At 55.3% G+C, this 22957-nt stretch overlaps 1 protein-coding gene and 1 long non-coding RNA gene across 19 annotated transcripts in view; one reads left to right on the top strand and one right to left on the bottom strand.

The window, feature by feature from the left end:
- SCAP (SREBF chaperone) overlaps nucleotides 1-22957 on the bottom strand; it is a 100028-nt gene that overhangs the window by 4333 nt on the left and 72738 nt on the right. For 16 of the 18 annotated variants that reach the window (XM_060402601.1, XM_060402598.1, XM_042236326.1 and 13 more), the window contains 12 exons: nucleotides 8917-9074; nucleotides 7953-8173; nucleotides 7673-7778; nucleotides 6977-7149; nucleotides 6470-6596; nucleotides 4874-4986; nucleotides 3852-3946; nucleotides 2445-2549; nucleotides 2088-2306; nucleotides 979-1355; nucleotides 308-496; nucleotides 27-228 (listed from right to left, as the gene is read on the bottom strand). In XM_060402601.1, coding sequence (XP_060258584.1) covers nucleotides 27-228; nucleotides 308-496; nucleotides 979-1355; nucleotides 2088-2306; nucleotides 2445-2549; nucleotides 3852-3946; nucleotides 4874-4986; nucleotides 6470-6596; nucleotides 6977-7149; nucleotides 7673-7778; nucleotides 7953-8173; nucleotides 8917-9074 — 2085 coding nt within the window. The remainder of the gene's footprint in view (nucleotides 1-26; nucleotides 229-307; nucleotides 497-978; nucleotides 1356-2087; nucleotides 2307-2444; nucleotides 2550-3851; nucleotides 3947-4873; nucleotides 4987-6469; nucleotides 6597-6976; nucleotides 7150-7672; nucleotides 7779-7952; nucleotides 8174-8916; nucleotides 9075-22957) is intronic. The other 2 variants (XM_027957711.2, XM_027957716.2) reach the window with 1 other exon arrangement.
- Nucleotides 123-22895, top strand: LOC114109329 (uncharacterized). Its single transcript, XR_003585973.3, has 2 exons — nucleotides 123-9485; nucleotides 11420-22895. It is a non-coding gene; the product is annotated as an uncharacterized LOC114109329 (long non-coding RNA).

Below are 22957 nucleotides of genomic sequence, written 5' to 3'. Positions count from 1 at the left end.
GCGCCCCCGACCCCGCCCACACTCACCATGAGGTGCCCGCGCAGCACCAGGGGCACAATCTCCGTCTCGGGAGGCGCGTAGCCATAGTCGTCGCAGGGCAGCTCCCCCCGCCGCCGCCGGCCGGGCCCCGCGCCGGGCTGCCCGTAGTTGCGCGGGCAGAGCACACGGTACAGGCAGAGGAGCAGCAGCACAAGCACGATGCCCGAGGCCAGGCCAAGTGCCGCCACCCTGCATCGGGCAGAGTCTGGTGAGCCCTGCCCCGGTCCCCCACCCCGCGGCCGCCCCACCCCCGACCCGTGCGCCTTACTTGTACAGGGTGAGGTCTCTGTGCGCCTGCGCCGTGCCTGGCCCCTTGGGGCCGGCCTCCCAGAGCCCACCCTGCCCGGGCCGGGGCGGGGGCCAGGTGCTCCGGCCGTCCTGAGGGTGCCGGCCCTCCAGAGCCTCTCGCGGGTTCAAGCGGAGCGTGACGGGGATGACAGGCAGCAGGCTGACGTACCTGGGCCGGGCAGCGCTCAGCCTCAGCGGAGACACCCGGGCCTGTTGCTGCCCAGGGCCCCCTCTACTCTCTCCATGGGACTCGGCCTGCCCTGCCAAGCTGCAAGAACATCCTCCCAGGACAGTCTTCCCAGCAGTAGGTTCCCTTCCTCCAGCTCTGGCACCCCAACCTTGCTGTGTCACGGACGCCAGCACCCTAGCAATCACTGCCCCCTCTGTCACAAATTCTGGCAGAGTGGGAGGAAGTGAGGTGTGGATCTCATTTTGGCTAAGTAGCTGACAGCAACCTATGACCTCCCGCCCAGGGACTCAGTTTGTGGCTACTGGGAGTACTGCTTCCAACCCCACAACCTGATGGGTGTTTATTTGAAAGAAAATTCAGAATTCAAACCCACGGGTCTCCCTCCTGAGGGAACGGGTGCTCTGGGGGCAGTGAGCTGACACGACCAGGTGGGAGGGGGGGACCCAGCTCAGCCGGCCCACCTCTTGGCCAGTGTGATGTTGTAATAGCTGAAGAGCGTGGGCCAGTGGCGGAAGGACAGTTTCCTCCAGAGCTCCTCGTCTTCGGGCCCCCAGGTGACCTCTGGGGCCGGGCTGTCATGGATGCCCTCGGCTGGACCCCCGGGCTCAGGCGGCTCCCCTGGCAATGTCTGATTCTCGGGTAACTTGGAGGCGTCCGGCGGGAAGATGGAAAAGGAAGGGTCCGGGTGGCTGGCAGGCAGCACGCCACTGGGCACAGGCAGAGGAGCCAGGGCACCCTCACCCAGTGGGCTCTGCTCCGTTACCTGGGCGGCCAGGTAGGTGCGCAGCCCAGCTGGGTCCGTGTACACAAGGATGCCGATCCAGACCACCGTGCCAGCCTGCAGCAGGGAGTGGGCGCTCAGCAGGACCCCAGGGAGGAAGGGGCAGCCCTCACCCGCTGCACACTTGGCCCTCACGCTGCAAAGCGGCAGGACCAGCCTCAGGCCAGGGGGTAGAGAAAGGACACAGGCCACCTGTCCTTCCCTTCTGCCTCAAGTCCTCTATGACTAGGACCAACTGCCCCCATGGACAGACCCAGCTCCCTTTCCAGGCTCGAGTTTGAGACTCCTGGCCGAAACAGAAAGAGGCACCCTGGGTTTGATACATAACTTTTCCACCCTAACCGCCCCCTCAGCTTGGGCCCCACGGTCAGCATAGTCACAGGGACCAGCTGCCTGACCTGCTCCAGGGATACCACGGGTCTCAGTCCTCAGAGGGCCTCAGCCCCGTTCCCCTCTCTCACTTCAGCCAACCTTGCTCCTGCTCCCCTCTGCCCAGCCAGCATTTCCTGCTGCCTGCACAGTGAACCCTGACTTGGGGAACCACCTGGTTCCATCCCAGAGCACCCGTCCTGGTCACTCTGGGCAGACTCCTCTCCCTGATGACACTAGCTGCTTCTCCAGAGACAGGCTTCTCACCCCAGAAACCACAAGGTCTGGGCAGGAGAGAAGGGGAGGCTTCCCAAAGCCAGGCTTCCAGAGGCCACGAGGGCCTGGGGAGCAACCCCCAAGACAAATGCAAATGGCAAGAGGACTCTGAGTGCGGGCCTGCAGGCGGGGGTGGCCAGGTACCATGATGAGGCGCTGTGCCAGGCGGGTTCGGGCCAGGAAGTAGATGACACGCAGCCGCTTGGGGAGACGCAGGTTGCGGAAGGAGGACGGCTGCAGCGTGATGGTGTGGGGCATGGACGGCCGCACAGTCGGCTGCCGCTCAAAGCGCGTTGGCCGCCCCACCGGCTTGGCTGGGGGCAGGCAGGCCTCAGGGGGCAGCCGCTTGTTCAGGTCCGCCAGCTGTTGGGGGTGCAGTGGTCAGGGCCTGGAGCCGCGGTCCCGAAGCTCCCACGGGCGGCTGCGGCCCTGCCCTCTCTTGCCCAGAGACCCCTGAGTACAGCCAGGGCTGAGGAGGAGGTGGGGCAGTGCTCAGCTCACTTCTACCTCCATCCGGCGAATGTCAATGGACAGGACAGTGGTGAAAAACAGCATCTGAAGGAAGAAGTCAGACACCAGGCCCACGACGGCAAAAAGGCAAAACTCCTGGAAAAAAGGAAATGAGAGGAAACTGCGACCTCAGGGCCCAGCACTGGAGAACTAGTTCCCTGCCTACTGCGGCTGCAGCCCCACGTGGGAACCTCCAAACCATGGCCGTGGGCCCTGACCACTGCACCCCCAACAGCTGGCACCCTGGACGCTGCAGGGCAGTTTCTTGCCAGGCACAGCGAGGAGGAGAGATGCTGGAACTTTGACATCTGGGAGCCGCCAAGGAGGCTGCAGCAGCAGCTCCGTCCCTCCTCACGAGGGGGCAGCAGAGACCCCTTGTACTGATGCCCCAACCTGGAGAGTTCTGAGTGCCAGCAGCCTGCAATATTCCAAAAGCCCTACCTAACTGAGGGCCCACCCCTTCATGTGCCAGGGACCAACACCTACTGCGAGCCCAGGCCTGGCCTGGTTTGGGGGCTCTCAGAAATTTCTTATTCCTGGCCAATGACTACACTGGACCAATGAAAGGAGAGGAATAGCACAGGGGAGAATTAATTCTACCCAGAAACTGAAAAGGGGAGTCTCTTTTCTCCCCAAGCTCTGTGGACAGACGGAGTTTTCTCGGGTTTGGGTTTTCCTCCTCTGCCCTTGTTGAGACCTCTAGTGCATCACCATGGCTTCTACTCAAATGTGAGTAAAATGAAGAACGGAGTGCACGGTGGCACGTCAGCCCTCATGTCCCGAGACCATCCGCGTCCTGCAGACGCCCTCTGGTGGGGTAGGGTGGGGAGCCTGGGGGCCCTGGGCTCCTTCCCAAGCCTCAGCAGGCCTGCCAGTTGTGGGGAAAGGACAGGAGGCGATGACTCGTTACTCCCTTCACAAAACTCCCACAACAGGCAGCAACAGTGGGCTTCCCGCTCGCAGCCCCACGGCTCAGCAAGGGCTGGCGGCTCTCCCAGGGTGGGGCCACGTGTCTCGAGGGTTGGGAGTGGGTCAGGGCTCAGGCTTTAAAAGGCAGGGGGGCCTCACCATGTTCTGCCTGAGAGCTGGGAAGCGGGGCCTGACTGGACTGTGCTGTGGGCAGCCAGCTTCCCCTCCTGCCACTCAAGTGAGAGACGGCAGCAAGCGGCCACGGGCGAGAGGTCATGGGTCTCAGACTGCCAGGCCAGAGCTCGGCTTACTGAGTCCTCCTCCTGGGCCAGTTACACCAGGACCTCTTTGTGCACAGTGACAGCCAGCCTGCCAGCAGAGGGGCCACCTCACAGGAGAGGGCAGCAGCAAGGCGCAGTGTGCCCTGCACAGCTGGGAGGCTCAGTAATGGGCTCCACGCGGCCCAAGCTGCAGACCCGGAGGCCTCACCTGGATGGCAGGCACGAGGGTGAAGTAGCCAATGAGGACGATGCCCAGCTCTGTGGCCATGTTCTTCATGATGGACCAGCTCTCACTGCTCAGGCCTGCAGGGGACAACGGGGCCATAGGGCAACACATAACCTCTGTCCACCGCATGTGGGCCGATGACTGCATGGCTCACAAGACAGCCGCCCACCAAAGTGCCCCAACCCTAAGGACTCTGCTATGGGCACAGCTCTACAGGGAAGAGGGGCCTGGAGGTCCGGAGGAGAGCTCCGACCATCTGAGGAAGGGAGAAGTGGGGTGCTGACTTGAGCAAACTCAGGAGAGCTACATGCACCCAGACCGGCATGTCCAGCCTCACACATGGCAGAGGGCTCAAGGGACAGGAGAGCCGGCTGTGTCCTACCTCAGCCCCTCCCGGGCCCCAGGCTACCACACAGTCGCACATTTAAAGCTCTGAACGCCTAGTGGGCAGTGGCCGTTTCCCCTGGTCTCCTCGGAACCCCACGTCTAGTGCAGGGCCTGGCGTCTCACACAGGCTCACAAAGCTTTGCTGAGTGAAGGAACAGCCTGCCTCTGGCCCTGTTCCCACAGACACGGGCTGAGGTGGAAGAGGAGATGTGAGAGTTCAGACCTCCGGGCCCAGGCTCTTTCCCCACTTTCCCCAGAACCCAGTTCCTGCCACTAAGGCCACATGGGTCTTTCCTGGCAGTTGTGGAGGCGCCTCTGAGTTGACCGGCTCCAGGGGCCTGGGCCTCATGTGATAGAGCGGGGCAGGAAAAGAGCAGCTGCCAGCTGGACAACGGGCCAAACACATGAGCCCACAGCAGAGGCGGTTTGTGGTCTTACTGACACGTGGACCTGGACAAAACAGGGCCCTGGGCTCCATGGCCACACAGGGCTCACGCTAAGAAGTGGGCGTGTTAGTGGAGGCCGGGGCGAGGTAGGCTCCTGGGCTCCCCGTTCCCTCGGCAGGAGGAGGTGCAGCACAGCCCCCGCCGCCATGCCCCCGAGTCCCCTCCTGTTACCTTGGGCGATGCGCAGCTTCACCTCGAGGTCCACCGGGGTGGAGACGACGGACTTGGTGAGCACCAGCACGTTCTCCAGCCCAATGACCACCACCAGGTAGGGGAAGATCTCCCTGGGGACAGAGTGGGGGCGGGGGGAGGAGGGTGCTGAGGGAGCCCCCAATGCACGGCTGCTCCTCAGCAGGCCTGGCTCCTGGGGGCCTGCGAGGTCTGGCCCACAGTGGGGGCTGCCAAGCAACTCCCACATCACAGGCCTGGAACCCCACCCTCCAGGAGGCCTCTGTCTACATGGCTTGCAGCTTTCAGGCCGGCTTCCAAGTCGTGCCAAGGAGCCAGCCACCATCCTGCTCTCCATCTGTCTAGTACCATGGGAAGAGGCCCCCACTGCCCAGCTGCCAGAGCACAGCTCCCCAGCCCTTCCCACACCACACCATCAGCCAGAGGAGCCCCCACTGCAGCACGCCGGGCCAGGCCAGGCCATCAGGACTAAATGGAAGGGGATGAGGCCAGCCTGAAGCCCTACTCGCCTCTGAAGAAAAGCTGCGTGTGGAGAAGGGTGATCGTTTCTAGAGAAAACTCCCCTAGCGCTCTCAGACCCCAGGCTCCTGCTCCCTGACTAGGGAGCACCAGGCTCTGGGGGGCGAGGGGAGGGGCTCTGAGGAGGCAGAGCAGACAGCTATTGTGGAGGGCTGATTAGCACCATCAGGTCTAGGAAAGGAAACGAGCGTTCTACAAACAGGGGAAGGAAGAGGAAACACACGATCACAAGGGAAGGAAGAGGAAACACACGATCGCTGTTCCTGGGAGCAGCCTGACAAACCAAGGCAGGGCACAGGCCAGTTGGCCATGATCACTAACAGGCTGGTGGGGTCCAGGGCAGGACCGTGTTTCTGAGAGAAACGGAAGGGAAGCAAATGATGGGAAGGTGACAAGTCAGAGTGTGCTTATGGCCTGTGTCTTTTAGAAAGCTTACTCCAAAGGGACCCACCAGGCAATTTAAATGTTTTAATATTGAGCAAGGAAGATACGTACTGTCTCTACGTTACACTCATCTATGGCTTCAGCTGTCGAGAAGCAATGTGCACATGTATTTAAAATATATAAATACATGGTCGGATGGCATCACTGACTCAATGGACACGAGTTTGAGCAAACTCTGGGAGACAGTGAAGGACAGGGAAACCTGGCATGCTGCAGTCCACGGGGTCGAAAAAGTTAGACACAACTCAGCAACTTAACAAAAACAACTCACACATCTATATACCCTCAGACACACAGACACACACAATACATACCCACATATATGCATAAACACATACATACACACATATACTTACCCACATATACACACATGGAAATACACACATGAATATACATATACATACACACGCCTATGGATGTATTACATGTAAATATACATATGGTTTGTATATACATATGTATGATCATAAGCCAGGTAACTCAAAGAAGAAAAGACACATACCTCTTAAGTGTCAAAATAACCATGTGAAAATATGGGTAACAGCAAGTGTCCAGCACAGGGTGCTCCGGCCTGCAGGCCCACCCTGCCACCCAGGGGAGCCTGCTGGGACCTACCCGCCATTGAGGGTGGGCGTCAGGCCGAAGAGTGTGCAGAGCCCCACAGACATGAGCAGCGAGCTGAGCACCGTGACCACAGCAGCCAGAGCCAGGCCCCACTTGGACTTGACCATGTCGATCTTGCCTGGAGGGCAAAAAGCGCGTCAGGGCAGCCTCTCCCCAGAGCCTGGCTCACCGGGCCCTGCATCCTGAGAGCTGGGAGCGGGCATGCCTGACGGTCGAGGAAGGGAAGGCCCTGGTTTGTGCAGAGAACGTGGACCCTTCCCAGTCTCGGGGCACGGTGTCCTTGGAAACCTTCCCAGGAAGGGACTTTTTGTGAGTAGTGGGAGGAGCCCTGTACCTACCCAAGCCCCTCAGGCCCCGCTAGGGGATGAAGCCCCAGCTTTGGTGACCAGCTGGCACATTCTACATCTCTGCCTGGGCCCCTGAAGAGGCAGGGAAGGAATGATCTGGAAATGCCCTATTATCTGGGAGAAAGCCCCAGCCTCCATGCTGTGGACCTACGTGTGGAGAAGTAGATGTAGGCAAACAGGATGATGTAGGTGGTCACCAGGGGGATGAGCTCAGCGATGCCAATCTCCTCCTTGAAGTGCACATGGACCAGGCTCTCTGCCCTGAGGCTGCAGTTGGGGCTGGGGTGCAGGAGCATCAGGCGGGCCCGCAGGCTGCCCAGGAACCTGGGTGGGGGGTGGGAGATGGCCTGTCCCTCTCTGTCCGGGGGACAAAGGCAATCCCTGAAGGAAGGTCTGCTGGGGATCCCCTCCTCGCGGCGTCTAACCTTCCCTTCAGTCTTGAGGGGGTTGGCCCAGCTGTCTCAGAGCGCCACTGATCACCCCACTCCCAGCCTATCACTGCACTCTGACTGCCACAGGCCCAGAACAGCCCATCGGGGGCCCCCTCCGTGCCCTCGCCCCTTGGGGAACTGTCTGCTGCACTCTCCCAAGTCACATGGGGCTCTGCAGTCACCAGCTGGGGACCCCCACCCGAGGCTCCAGAGAGACCATGGAGGCACCAGGACCCTGAGCCTGCCTTTCCCCCCGTTCTTAGCCAGCTGTCAGGTGGCCCCCCTCAAGCATGAGCAGACAGCACCCTGAGGGACATGAACATTTTCAGCAGAAGGCCTGAGAACTCCGAGCTCCCAGGGGCACTGTGGACACTCCAAACGGAAAAGCTGCCTGCCATGCTGCAGCCCGGCCTTACTTGGCGTGGTAGTGCTGGAAGACCAGGGTGATGGTGTATGAGACCAGCCGCTTCCTGGTGTACAGGCTCACCCCGCTGTACTTCCCAGGGACGCCGAACAGCAGGTCTGCAGAGGGCAACAGGTGATGACAAAGGAACGGCAGCTACGTAGAGCCACCGAGGACCCCTCTCTACCCCACCCTGAGAAACTCGGGGTAACTGCAGATCTGCTGGAGCAGCCTCTGAAGAGGACATGGTGACTGACAGGCCCCCGATGGCTCTCGAGGGACTGCCCCGGCACCTTTGAGTGTGGCCGAGGTCTGCAGGGTTTTGGGCTCGTGCTGGTGGATGGTCCTGATGATGTCGGGGTCTGCGTGGAAGCGCTCCCTGTCATTCTGCCAGAAGTTCCCCGGGGACAGCAGCAGGCATCCATGCTCGGGCAGAAGGTTGCGGAGCTTCCTGAGGCCTGGCAGCAGGTCAGTCACCTGCAGGCACACGTCCTCTAGGCTTCTGGTCCCGGAGCTGTGCAGGGGACAGGACAAGGTGCTGCCGAGTCTGCCAGCCCCGCGTGTGAACCTCCCAGGCACTCGGTGTCTCAAAGGGCCGAGAACAAGGGCAGCCGGGGAAGTTCTTCCAGGGGCTCAGCCACCACGCTGGGAGGCAGCCTGACCTTCCAAGTGCAGGTGGAGCCCCAAAGCCCAGCCCCTCCAAGGAGAGGCGTGCTCGAGAGTGAACAAAGCTCCCTCACTAGAACTCCTGCAGTTCGGCAGGCAGAGGAGGCAGGGTGAAAACCAGGGGCTGTGTGTGGTCCAAGCCCTCAGCTAACCTCAACTAGCACTGAGGCAGCCTGCAGGGCAGCACGCCCCAGAGAAGCACTGTTGGGCTGGGACTCCTGGAGGGGACCTCTGGGCACAGCTGGCTTCTCGTCAGCTTGGCCACCATCACACTTGCATCTCACAAGCCCTGGGCAGTGAGCCCTCAGGGCCACCAGTCAACTGGGTCTCGGAGAGCCTGTCCCAGGGTCAGCCCAGTGGACCTGTCTGTGTGAGGCCTGGGGACGAAGCTCAGGGCTCTCCCTGGGCTATGGGCACAGGTCTGAGGGGAATACAGCTGCAGTGGACCCACTGCGTGCTGAGAAAGGTGAAGAGAGCTCACCCACCCTCTTAGTCTCGCAGAGCTGGCCAGCCCGGTGGATTTATGTTGAGGGCCGCGCCCCACCTTAGGTGCGGAGCTGGGTCAGGGAGGCTGGGCCCCAGCATGGATACCTGTCTTTCAGCACGTGGTTCCGAATCTCCTCCACCAGCTGGAACGCCCTTGAGAGAGGTGAGCGGAACACATCTACTGCTAGGAGGTTCTTGTGCCAGGGAGACACAGAAGACTTCACAAATATCTGCTGGATATAAGCCACCGGGGGCCCCACATACTGCGGAAGAGATGGGGGACGGTAGAAAGGTCAGTGTTCATGCTGGGAAAATCCCGTGGACAGAGAAGCCAGGTGGGCTATACAGTCCATGGGGCTGCAAAGAGTCGGACACGACTGAGTGACTATACCACCACCAGAAAGGTAGCTCAGCACAAGAGGGAGAAACACGGCCGGTCCTGGGTAAGGACTGACTGAGCACCTAGTATGGGCAAAGCCATGCAGCCCTTCAAACACGAAGATGCCCAGGGACTTCCAAGGCAGCCCAGTGGTTAACACTCTGAGCTTCCACAGCCGGGGACTCGGGCTGGATCCCTGGTCAGGAAATGGATCCCACATGCCACGAGTAAAGATCCCGCATACCCACAAAGATGGAAGATCCCGCGTGCCACCATTCAGACCTGGTGCAGCAAAGTAAGTATTAAAAAAAAAAAAAGACTCTGTTCTTCCACCGCAAGGGGTGTGGGTTCCACCCCGGTCAGGGAACTAAGATCCCACATGCTGCATGGTGTGACCAAAAAAAAATTTTTTTTTGCAATGAAGACATTCACAAGGGCCTTCTCACCACCGAATAAACCACTTTCCTACATATTTCTCAACAGAACAGCGACCACAGGCCATTAACTGAGTCTGGCACCTGTTTTACTAAATAAAGTTTTCCTGGAACAGAGCCACGGCCGCCCCATTCCACACTGTTCTGCTTTCACACCACGAGAGGTGAGAGTTCACAACAGGTGGAGTGACTCTCAAAGCCTGCCCAAGACCTGTATTACCTAGCCCTTGACGCCAAACGCCCGAGGACCTGCCAAGAGGCCACAAGCTCCCCAGGCGTAGAACCTATTGTGCTGACCCTGGTTTTGCCACTTGCAGGTCAGTGGATTTTGAGCTCAGCAGATCCAGTTTTAAATCTCTGCTCTCCAAAGTGTGTGGCTTTGGAAATAACTTTGATGTCTCTGGATTTCAGTTTCCTCAGTGTGACATGGGGATAATGACATTCACACTGCAGCATCACTAGGACGCGTGTACACACACACACACACACACACACACACACACACACACAGTGCACACAGACAAGTGTCCATGGACGCGTAGGCAAGCACAGGTGTGGCTTGCACAGGTGTCCTCTCACTGGCTGGCACGACTCTCCTATGAGAAGCAAAGTGACTCCAGGTCTCAGGACTTGAGCAGGATGGTGTGAGGATTCATACCCAGATCTCACTGAAACACCACACTTCCCTCACTAGAACCTGCCATTATATCCTTAAAGGCACTTAAGTGACAAAGTGACACACACGTAACAGGAAAGGAATGACTCTCGGTGGATGTGTCGAGGAGCAGCCACAAAACAAGACTGGACTGGCTGCGGCAGGGTTATGGCCGGGAGGAGCTGCGTGGGGGCCACAAGGTGGGGAAGGGTAGTGGCGGGGGGCGAGAGGGGTGGTGAGGCAGTGGGGAGGGGTGGTGAGGCAGTGGGGAGGGGTAGTGGGGGAGCGGGAGGGGTGGGGGAGCGGGAGGGGTGGGGGGGCGGGAGGGGGGGCGGGAGGGGTGGTGAGGCGGTGGGGAGGGGTAGTGGGGGGCCGGGAGGGGTGTTGAGGTGGTGGGGAGGGGTGGGGGGAGCCTGAGGGGTTGGGGGCGGGAGGGGTGAGAGGGGTAGTGAGGCGGCAGGGAGAGGTAGTGGGCGGCCAGGAGGGGTGGGGGTGGGGGGCGAGAGGGGTGGTGAGGCAGTGGTGAGGGGCAGCGGGGGGCAGGAGGGGTACTGGGGGGGCGGGAACGTTGGTGAGGCGGTGAGGGTAGTGGGGGGCCGGGAAGGGTGGTGAGGCGGTGGGGAGGAGTAGTGGGGGGCGGGAGGGGTAGTGGGGGGCAGGAGGGGTACTGGGGGGGCGGGAGGGTTGGTGAGGCGGTGAGGAGGGGTAGCGGGGGGCAGGAGGGGTACTGGGGGGGGCGGGAACGTTGGTGAAGCGGTGGGGAGGGGTAGTGGGGGGCCGGGAAGGGTGGTGAGGTGGTGGGGAGGGGTAGTGGGGGGCGGGAGGGGTAGTGGGGGGGCAGGAGGGGTGGTGGGGGCGGGAGGGGTGGTGAGGCAGTGGGGAGGGGTAGTAAGGGGGGCAGGAGGGGTGGTGAGGCGGTGGGGAGGGGTGGTGGGGAGCGGGAGGGGTGGGGGGGGCGGGAGGGTTGGTGAGGCGGTGGGGAGGGGTAGTGGGGGGCGGGAGGGGTGGTCAGGTGGTGGGAGGCAGGAGGGGCAGGAGCAGCCCAGACAGCACAGAGGCGCCCTGATGGGAATCACAGAAATCACAGACCAAGGAGGGAGCCGGGATGACGCCTGACTGAACTGTCTGGATTTTAACCAGGTGACGAAGAAAAGCCCTGACTATCTCAGAGGGAAGGGCGACCTTACAAAGCAGTGCTCCAGGGAACACTAAAGTTAGGCCATCATCCACCCGGGACAGGGAAGGCCAGCCTGCAGCCCTGGGGTGCTGTGAGGTGCCGGCTGGAGGAAGCCAGGCCTGGTCGGGGATGGGGGGACGTCCCGACACCTGTGCGGCCGTCAGGAATTCTGAAGGGCAGGTGTGAGCAGAGGACGCCATCCACCAGCAATGACGCTGTGCTCCAGCATGAGCACGGGCCAAGATACTGATCACACAAAGCACCCCAGGCACCACCTGAGCCTTGGTGAAGTGTGCACTTCTGACAGGCGCTGGGGACAGAAGCCTCGCCCGCTTAGCCTTCTGCATGGACCAGGCCCAGCGGACGATGCCAGGAGGTGCAGAGGGACCTGCACAGAACGGACGCCACCTGAGCTCCTCGACTCGACACAGCTCACAGCTCCACAGGAGCACGGCACTGGGGTGAGCACCCTCCAGCATCTCCGCGAAGGACACAGCACGGCACCCAGGGACAGCTGGCCCCGTAGCGCCGCTAGATTCTGTTCCCAGTGGGCACGAGGCTGTGACCGCAGAGACCACCTCCTCCACCCCCCACCCCGAGGCCCAACTGAAGCTTCAGTTTCCAAGCAGGACTGCTCCCTGGCCCTCCAGTCCAAATCCAGCCCCCGCCAGGCCTCCATTTCAGCAGAGCAACAAAGACTGTACTTCAGAACCAGAGCTCTAGATCACGGCTCTTGGGACGGCCCCAGGAGTTCTGTGAGTACCACATTTCTGCTCAGATTTCTTCTCCGAAGTGTATCTACTATCATCACCTCGTCACTGTTAGGGGAGAGGATCCACGGCTTTCAGACTGCACAGAATCTGAACCCCCTCGGCCCTGCATGCTTCTCTCTGCTTTGACCTTCCATCCGCTCTGGTAAACCCCCCGGCTCGTCTGCTTTCACTCCTCAGCAGGTGAGGCTCACCAGGCAAAACCACAGAGAGGACAGCCCACGCTCAGCCATGCGCTTTGCCTGGCTGGCCCTCCGTCTGCAGGCCGGCCCTCACTCGCCCTCCTGACTTCCAGCTGAACTCTCCAAGCAGCTATCCCACATCCGCCCAGCTCTTTCAGGATGTTGGGTCAGTCCAGCATGTCTGTATCAAACTCATCGTCCAGTGTATGTGCCCTCAACTCCCCTCTTCCAGGCATCCAAACTCTCTTATGGCGGTTTATCTAACAGGCAGGAGCCTAACTCCTGTCATTCATTCACTGTCCCACTCACTGTCTCGGCTGGGGTTCCCCCAGCAGCAAACCCTGGACACACGGTGTCCTCAGGAGGTGGTGGGAACACGGGGAAGGGAGCAGGGACGGGGCAGGGCAAGGAAGGCCGCCACCACGGGTAGGCTGCTGAGCAAGTGACCCTTGTGGACGACGGTTTAGCTGAGTTACCCCACATAAAGGATGACAGCTGAGGTTACTCACCAAGTCCTCCTACAGTTACAGATTAAGGGCAACTCCCAGGGGATGTGGATTCTCCGGCACCTCAGGCCTTCCGTGCCAGAGGTCTCTGACAAATGAGATGCGGATGCTGGTGGCTGGCAGGCACGACCATGGGAGCACAAGAGGTGGGCAGGACCTACCGCTCACTGCTGGGCCTCCCCATAATCCCTGCTTGAAACTCAAGACGCAGACATGGAAGCCTACGACATGGAAACAGACGACACAAGGTATCCTAAGTGGGTGATGGAGAGCGCGTAAGGGCCAGTGGGCTCCAGGTGCCTCTGGGAACAGAGGGAGGGGCCCTCACAGATGGGGGCTTCTAACATAGCCCCCAATAAGCCCCACTTCCTCATGCTCATGCCCAACGGTAATTCCCCTGGACAGTGGGCTGGACCTGGTGACTTGCTTCTGAGAATATAGCAAAATGATGAGCTCTTTATTTCTGAGATTGGGCTATGAAAGACTATTACTCTTAAGGCCATTATGCTAAGTGAAATAAACCATGCACAAAAAGGCAAACACCACATGATTCCACTGATATGAGGTGCCTAAAGGAGTCAAATTCAGAATGTCAGAGAGCAGAAAGATGGTTATCAGGGGTTGGAGAAGGGGGAATATAGTTATTGTTTAACTGGTGCAGAGTGTCTGTTTTATGAGATGAAGCATTATAGAGAAGAATAGTGGTAACGGTTGTACAATGTGAATGCATTTAATGCCACTGGACTGTACACTTAGATATAGTTAAGAGAGGGGATTCCCTGGTGGCCCAGTGGTTAGGGCTTGGTGTCTCTGCTGCCACGATCTGTCTTAAATGGAAGGAAAACATTCTGACTCTCCCACGGCCCCGTCCTCACAGCCACCACTCTGCTGGCATCAGCCGCACTGTGACATGCTCCAAAAAGGTCCGCAAGGCACGGAACTGAGGGGGTTTCCAGCCAGCACACAGTGAGGGACCAGGGGCCGCAGCCCCGGCCTGCAGGGGGCGTGCTTCCCTCACTGTCTGACATGGATGCAGGCTCTGAGACAACTGCAGCCTTCATAGCGTGACTAAGAGACCCTGAGCTAGAGGACCCAGATAAGAAAATCAGTCTCAGAGAGATGACAAGAGTATGCCCAAGGCCACACAGCAGCAGAGGCAGGATTCAAGCCTGGGGCTGCCCAATTCCCAGCCTGTGAGTCCTACATGCCGGGGTGGTTCTGAACCATGTGGGTCCCATGGACAACAGGGCACAGAAGCAAAGGCCCAGCACAGCAGTGCTGGAGGGGAGCTGAGGTCCTAGGGCCTGCGGGGTCTAAGTTGCCACTGTCTCAGCATGAGAGCCCTGACCTGGGCTCCTCGGAAACCTCACATTCAGGCTTAGGATGCCACCACCCACGCTGCAGGGCTGGCCTGGAAGCCCAGGCACCCAGGCGGACCGGCAGGCAGGGTCTGGCATGAGGGTCAGGTTTCCATGATGAGTCAGTCTAGCAGGGCCAAGCCAGAGCAGGACATCTCAGGCTTGCTGTTGCTTTAAACACAATCCCTGGGCCTCCCTGGTGGTCCAGTGGTAAAGAATCCGCCCGTCGATGGACACAGGTTTGATCCCTGGTCTGAGAAGATCCCATGTGTGGTGGAGCAGTTAAGCCTGTGGACCATGTCTGTTTAGCCTGTGCTCTATAGCCCGGGAGCCCTAGGGTGCTGAAACCCGCGCACCCTAGCATCGCAACAAGAGAGGCCACTGCAATGAGAGGCCCGCGCATGGCAACTGGAGAAAAGCCAGTGCAGCAACAAAGACACAACGCAGCCAAAAATAAAGAAAATTAAAACAAAAAAAGCTTGTACACACACACACACACACACTCTCTCTCTCTCTCTCTGTCCTTCACTTTCAGAGAAAGCATCCTAGAGCTCCAGGCCCGTTGCCTTTGCGCTGACATACCCAGGAGCCCCTGAGAGCACTCCCACTGCTCAGCTCCTGGAGGACAGGGCTCCTGCTCCTTGCTCCCCAGCCCTGGACAGGCGGGGAATGGCTGTGGGGGGCGGCGCAGGGGCCATGCTGGGGTTCACATTCTAGCTCTACCCCCAGCTGCATGCCTCGGACAAGGGTCTCTACGCTCTCCAAGCCTCAGTCCCAGGCTTACTGAGGGAAATGGGGACAGACCCTCAGAACTCGGCAGATCACTGTGCGGACGGAACAACACAACACCAGCAACCAGCCAGTGAGCCAGGTGGCCCGGCGCACGCCAGTCATACCTAGTGGCGTCATTGTGTCCTAAAGCTCTTACATGCAGCCTTGCGATCCCTGTAAAATGAAGCCCCCTTTGCCTCTCTGCCCCCTCACCCTCCTCCTAGGCACCATCATCCTCGTCTCCAGGTTTCTCGAAGACTGACCATCTTACCACCACTCTCACCACGTCGCTGCCTCTAAGGGCTCAGCTTCCCACTGCCGAGAGGATTCATTTAAACTCCAAAGCCCAGGATTTAACTTGGTCCCAACTACCTGATCACCTATCAAGCTTCAAGAAGAAAGCCTCACTTCAGACTTCTGTCTCTTAGTGACACATACGCAGAGCACGCCTGGTGCACTTAGAACCTCTGAGCACAGGACCCTCTGCCCTGCCCTCCGCTCTGGCCAGATGTAAGCAAGGACAGTGGTGACAGCCAGACTCATTTACAGATCCAGTGATGGGCCAGACACCGACCTGAATTTGCATCCTTTCACTTCATCCTGTGACAACTGTAATGCAGGTATAACTATTATCCCCATTTTACGAGTGTGGAAACCAAGGTACAGAGTCGTTACATAACCTGCCCAAGGTCACACAGTTAAGAAACGGCAAGTCTTCACCTTTCCGCTTTGCTCTGGTAAAAACACCCTGCCTCCCAGTGGGAACTGACCTCCCCGTACCCCAACATGGGGGTGATCAGTGACTCCAACACATGCCAGGCCTAACCCAGGGCACAAGATGCCGGCAGAATTGATTGCAGTCCTTTCTGGAGGACACACACACACGAGGCCCAACTGCAGGGTGCAGCCTCCATCCCACTGCAGAACACGTCAATAAAAGGGGAAAAGAGGGCTACACAGAGAGATACCTCCAGCACACAGAAAGAATTATAACTCAGTAAAAGAAATCCATCACCCACACACCTATGGGCACCTTATCTTTGACAAAGGAGGCAAGAATATACAAAGGAGAAATGACAGTCTCTTCAATAAGTGGTGTTGGGAAAACTGGACAGCCACCCGTAAAAGGATGAAACTAGAACACTTCCTAATGCCATACACAAAGGTAAACTCAAAATGGATTACAGACCTAAATGTAACACAAGAAACTATAAAACCCTTAAGAGGAGAACTTAGGCAGAACACTCTTTGACATAAATCATAGCAAGATCTTCTATGACCCATATCCTAGAATGATGGAAATAAAAACAAAAATAAATGGGATCTAATTAAACTTAAAAGCTTCTGCACAGCAAAGGAAACTATAGGCCATCATCAAAATATCTACAAACAATAAATGCTGGAGAGGATGTGGAGAAAAGGGAAACTTCTTGCACTGTTGATGGCAATGTACACTGATTCAGCCACTGTGGAGAACAGTATGGAACTTTTCTTTAAAAACTAAGACTAAAACTACCATATGACCCAAAAATCCCACTACCGGGCATACACTGAAAAAACCATAACTGAAAATGACACCTGTACCCCAATGCGCACTGCAGCACTGTTTACAATAGCCAGAACATGGGAGCAACCTGATGTCCACTGACAGATGAATGGATAAAGAACCTGTGGTACATATATACAATGGACTATTACTCAGCCATAAAAAGGAACACATCTGAGTCAGTTCCAGTGAGGTGGATCAATCAAGGGCCTGTTATTCAGAGTGAAGTCAGAAAGGGAAAAACAAGTATCATATAGCACTGCATATATATGGAATCTAGAAAAATGGTACAGATGAACCCGTTTGTAGGGTAGCAATAGAGATGCATGGGAGATAAGTCATGTATCTTACAAGTCACACTCATCTCCCATGCTAGTAAGGCTATGCTCAAAATCCTTCAAGGCAGGCTTCAGCACTATGTGAAATGAGAACTTCCAGATTTGTAAGCTGGGTTTAGAAAGGCTGAGAAACCAGAGATCAAACTGCCAACATTCTCTGGATCATAGAGAAAGCAAGGGGATTCCAGAAAAATATTTACCTCTACGTTTAGAGGTAAACATTTAGCTTCATTGACTACACTAAAGCCTGTGACTGCGTGGATTGTAACAAACTGTAGAAAACTCTTAAAGAGATGAGAATACCAGACTATCTTACCTGTCTCCTGAGAAATCTGTATGCAGGTCAAGAAGCTACAGTCACAACCTTGTATGGAACAACCAACTGGTTCAAGACTGAGAAAGGAGTATGACAAGGCTGTTTATTGTCAACCTGTTTGTTTAAACTTTACACAGAGCATATCATTCAAAAAGCCAGGTTGAATGAGTTACAAGCTGGAATCAAGATTGCTGGGAGAAGTATCAACAACCTCAGGTATGGAGATGATACTACTTTAATGGCAGAAAGCAAAGAGGAACTATAAAGAGCCTTTTGATAAGGGTGAAAGAGTGAAAGTGAAAAAAGTTGGCTTAAAACTCAATATTAAAAAAACACAGGTCATGGCATCTGGTGCTATGACTTCATGGCAAACAGAAGGGGAAAGGTGGAAGCAGGGACACATTTCCTCTTCTTGGGCTCTAAGATCAGTAAGCAGATGGTCGCCGTGGGTCACAGAAGGTCTTGCGATGATTTATGTCAGAATGTTCCGCCTAAGTTTTCCCCTTAGTAAGGGTTTTACAGTTTCTGGTGTTACATTTAGGTCTGTAATCCATTTTGAGTTTACCTTTGTGTATGGCATTAGGAAGTGTTCTAGTTTCATCCTTTTACGGGTGGCTGTCCAGTTTTCCCAATACCACTTACTGAAGTGGATGGTGACTGCAGTCATGAAATTAGAAGATGACTGCTTGGCAGGGAAGTTATGACAAACCTGGACAGTGTGTTTAAAAGGAAAGATACCGCTTCGCCAACAAAGGTCCATCTAGTCAAGGCTATGGTCTTTCCAGTAGCCATGTATGGATGTGAGAGCTGGACCATAAAGAAGGCAAAGCACAGAAGAATTGATGCCTTCGAACTGTGGTACTAAAGACTCTTGAGCGTCCCTTGGACAGCAAGAAAATCAAACCAGTCATTGGAAGGACTGATGCTGAAGCTCCAATACTGTGGCCACCTGATGCGAAGAGTTGACTCACTGGAAAAGACTCTGATGCTGGGAGGGATAAAAATTTATCTTTTTTTTTTTTCTTTTTGTAAAAGCAGTGCAAGTCTATTGTAATACACAACCTAAAAGTAAGTGTTGTTTGCACTTTAATGGATTTGATACTAGTTTTTTCCCACGCACCAGGGCTTCCCTGGTTGCAATGCAGGAGACCTGGTTTTGATCCCTGGGTTGGGAAGATCCCCTGCAGTGGGAAATGGCAACCCACTCCAGAATTCTTGCCTGGAGAACTCAATGGACAGAGGAGTCCGGCGGGTTACAGTCCATGGGGTCACAGAGTCAGACATCATTGAGCAATTAATACTTTCTCTATGCATGTATTTTTTAAACAGTTGGTATAGTACATGTAGTGTTTTATCTTTGGCTTTTCTTAATTAATCTACTTTGTTGAGCTTAAAAATCTATTTAATGGGTACATTCAAGTATCTGGCTATACTGCAGCCATGAAATTAAAAGACGCTTACTCCTTGGAAGAAAAGTTATGACCAACCTAGACAGTATATTCAAAAGCAGAGACATTATTTTGCCGACTAAGGTCCGTCTAGTCAAGGCTATGGTTTTTCCTGTGGTCATGTATGGATGTGAGGTGGACTGTGAAGAAGGCTGAGCACCGAAGAATTGATGCTTTTGAACTGTGGTGTTGGAGAAGACTCTTGAGAGTCCCTTGGACTTCAAGGAGATCCAACCAGTCCATTCTGAAGATCAGCCCTGGGTGTTCTTTGGAAGGAATGATGCTAAAGCTGAAGCTCCAGTACTTTGGCCACCTCATGCAAAGAGTTGACTCACTGGAAAAGACTCTGATGCTGGGAGGGATTGGGGGCAGGAGGAGAAGGGGACGACAGAGGATGAGATGGCTGGATGGCATCATGGACTCGATGGACGCGAGTCTGAGTGAACTCCGGGAGATGGTGATGGACAGGGAGGCCTGGTGTGCTGCGATTCATGGGGTCACAAAGAGTCGGACACGGACTGAGCGACTCAACTGAACTGAACTGAAACTTTAGTTATTTCTCTATTTAAAGGATATCTAGATGATTGCACGTTTTCCATTATCAATATACTTCTTTGAATAGCTTTGCATATTAAAAAAAATCCACATAACTCAGCTCAAAATGAGCAAAATACTGAAACACCCTTCTTGTCACAAAGGAAGATGTGCAAATACAACAAGACCTCAAAAATATTCATCTGGAAAATGCAAATTTAAAACCACAACTAAGCACCTCCCTGATGGCCCGGTGGTTAGGAATTCACCTGCCAATGCAGAAGACATGGGTTCAAACCCTGGTCCAGGAAGATTCCAGATGCTGCGAGGCAACAAAGCCTTGAGTGCGGCTCAACTACTGAGCCCGAGACCCACAACTACCAAAACCTGAGCACTCTAGGGCCTGTGCTCCACAGCAAGAGCAGCCACCACGATGCGAAGCCCACACGCCGCACCTAGAAAGCAGCCTCCACTCGACACAACTGGAGAAAGCCCACTTGCAGCAATGCAGACCCAGCACAACCAAAAATAAATAAAATTCTTAAAAAAGAAAGCCATAGCTAAATTGTTCCATACTTCTGTAAAAAAGACTAAAAACAAAAAAACACAAAAAACCCCCTGATGGTACCAAGAACTTTAGAGCACAAAGACTAAACTTTACTGTACAGAAATTTAAAAAATACTTTAGAAGGCTGACAGACATGAAAAGAGTGACACTTGACCTCCGTACTCTTCCTTCTAAAACCCCACAAGCTGAGACTAGTCTAGAGAGATAGAAACAAAGCCCCGCTTGAGAAACACTCCTCAAAACTGTCAAGGTCATCGAGAACAAGCCAAGTCTGAGAAACTATCACCAAGGCAAAGTAAGGAAACCAGATTTCCTCAGCTTGTCCCCACGTCCTTTCTTCTCTCCCGAGATCCCATCCAGGATACGATGTTATATCCAGCTGTCCTGTCTTGTGAGGCTTCTCTTGGCTGGGACAGTTTCTTGGACTCTTTTTTTCTGATGACCTTGACAGTCGTGAGGAGTGCTGGTCGGGACTGTGTAGACTACTCCTCACAGATGTGTCTGATGTTCTTCTCATGATCAGACTGGGATTATGGTGTTTGCGGTGGAAGAACATAGAGATAAGCACCCTTCTCGTCACACATCAAGGTACATACCATCAACCTGATTCACCACTGCTGATGGTGATCCCGAACACCGTGTCGAGAGCCACCTATCAGGGTTTCCACTGGAAACCCACTCTCTCCTCCCCTTTCCACTTGGCACTCTCTGGAAGGAAGTCACTGTGCGCAGTCCACAATGAAGGAAGGTGGATTATATTCCACCTCTCTGAGGGCAGAGCGGCTACATAAATTCAGAATTTTTTGCTCAGATTTGTCTATTCTCCTCCACTTAATTATTCAATCATACAGGCTCAGCTATGTATGTATTTTGCTGTGAAATGTATCTTCTTTTTCAGCACTGACCACTGGGAGCTCCTGGGGCTGGCTCCCGTGTGCTGTTGACAAAAGAACCCACATCTCCGTGTTCTCTTCCCAAGCACCCTGGCGTCTCCTCCGGGGCAGTGAGGCTCCATGTGTCCCCACGATCAGTCTGCCAGGCACACTGAAGACAAGGAATAAACGTGCTGAATAATAAAGGAATGGATGAGGAATGAAGGACATCACAGCTTCCTGCTATGAGCAGCGGATGCTTGTGCTGTGCTGCCCAGGGCCTGCACTTCCTAATCTTCCTTTGGAAACAGCCTCTCTCACCCGCAGCATGGTGATGAGGCCAACCAGCAGAGCACCTCCCTGCTCACAGGGTCTCGGGTGGGGGTGCCAAGCGGGCACCCACAGGGTTGAATCTGCTGTAGCCCCCATTAGGGAGAGGACACTGAGCTGACCCAGAGGGGCTACAGTTGAGGGATGGACTCCTTCTGAGGCCTAACCCATGCTGTCTGTTAGTAAGTCCTGCCTGCGGGTGAGCTCTATGACCCCAAAGTGCCCTCTCACTTCCCCAGGTTTGGGTTGAGTTTTCTGTCCCTTATAATTAAAGCAATCCTTACACGTCCTGCATTGCTGACCTTTACTGTTACAACAGTCAATCCTGGTCAGGTAACTGACCACAGAGAGGCCTGACACCAGGTGACTGAGCCAGGGCCTACGTCTCTTTCTCAACCTTTCAGGGGCTGGGGACCCCAGTGAGAAAGAGAAACCCTCAAGCTATTTTGTACCCCCACACTATCATCATCCCAGGCCAAAAGAGGACATCAAGGAAGTGGAAAGGGCTCACAAACAAGTGAACCCCTGCCCTTGGATAGACCCCTAACTGTACCATCAGGCCCACTGAACTCTACTAGTCACAAAGCACTCACAAACGCAGACTACCCCACTGTGGCCAGGAACCATCAACTCCATTATGTGGTAAAATCCTATCAAGAGGTTAATGGAGGGACTTTCCTCATGGTCCAGTGGTTAAGAGTTCGCCTTCCAATGCAGGGGACACAGTTTCAATCCCTGGTTGAGGAACTAAGACCCCACACGCTGCTGGGCAATTGAGCCTGTGCACCTCTACTAGAGAGAACCCCGCATGCTGCAATGAAGACCCAGTGGAGCCATTAATAAATACTTTTTTTTTTAAAGAGAGAGTGAAGGAGACAAAAGGCTTGATCCCACAGTGAGCAAAGTGTCAAGCTGAGACATGAAGCTATGAACTGGTTTCTGCCTCATCAGCTCACCCTAACCTTCGTGGCTGAGTACCACTGAGCCTGTGTTCTGCACTTCCTCCTGAAACCATGTGGAGTCGTAACACACACCTATCTAACCAGCTCTCCACTTTAGCAACATTAGAGCAAAGCTGACATCAAGTTACCAGGCCGCTACATTACCCGGAAAGGCAACAGGAAGGAATGTGCAATCACTGGCACAGAGAAGGTGGGAGAAGAGGAGCTGTGTGCCCTGAGCTGGGCTCTGCTCCTCAACAACAGACTCAGCAAGCCCGGCACCAACCCACGGGACCAGGGCCCAGCACACGAGGGAAGAACATGTCATCCACAGCTGGCAGGTATAAGCCAGCAGGACGAGCTCATCATTTCCTGTAAGGTTTCCAAATAATGAGTCCAGAGTTCCCACAAGTCACCTGCCGCAGCCCAGACTCACCTGGGGGTTTTGCATTCCTATAGGTCTTCTTCCTGTTTCGCATTCATGCTCAGCTCAGAGACAGCTGGCTGAGGAGAGCACGATTCAGAAGTAGCAGCTGGCTTCAGGTCAGGAGATCTGGAGTTCTAACCCAGCGGTGACCCCATGACAACTAAACTGAAACTGAGTCACACTGTCATTCCCAGCCTGACTGCACTGTGAGGATAAAACAGCACCTACCAGATTTGAAAAAGCTAAGTGCTCACTGCTAATATTAAATGGTGGTGGGACTCAGAAGATAAAACATTCTCCAGGGATACTCAGTAGTTCCCGCAACCACTTGGGCTCAAGGAGGAGGTCCTGTTCGCCAGGGCACTGCCTGGACTGAACACCCACAGTATGGACCCAGAGCTAGCCGGCCGCAGCTACGGCAACCACAACCCGGCTTTTCTAGGACAGTCCCCTTCCTTCCATGTCGTTCAGTGTTTCCTTTCAAAACAGGAACGTGTGACTGGATGTACTATTAAATGTAAGCTAAACACTTTCAGCGCCTTTATAAAGTGGTTCAAGTGCTAAGCATTTGCCCATCAGAAGCTGACCACCCTC

The sequence above is a fragment of the Ovis aries genome, chromosome 19 (genome assembly GCF_016772045.2).
Source record: "Ovis aries strain OAR_USU_Benz2616 breed Rambouillet chromosome 19, ARS-UI_Ramb_v3.0, whole genome shotgun sequence".
Classification (NCBI taxonomy): Eukaryota; Metazoa; Chordata; class Mammalia; order Artiodactyla; family Bovidae; genus Ovis; species Ovis aries.
This window is presented reverse-complemented; position numbering and strand designations above follow the sequence as displayed.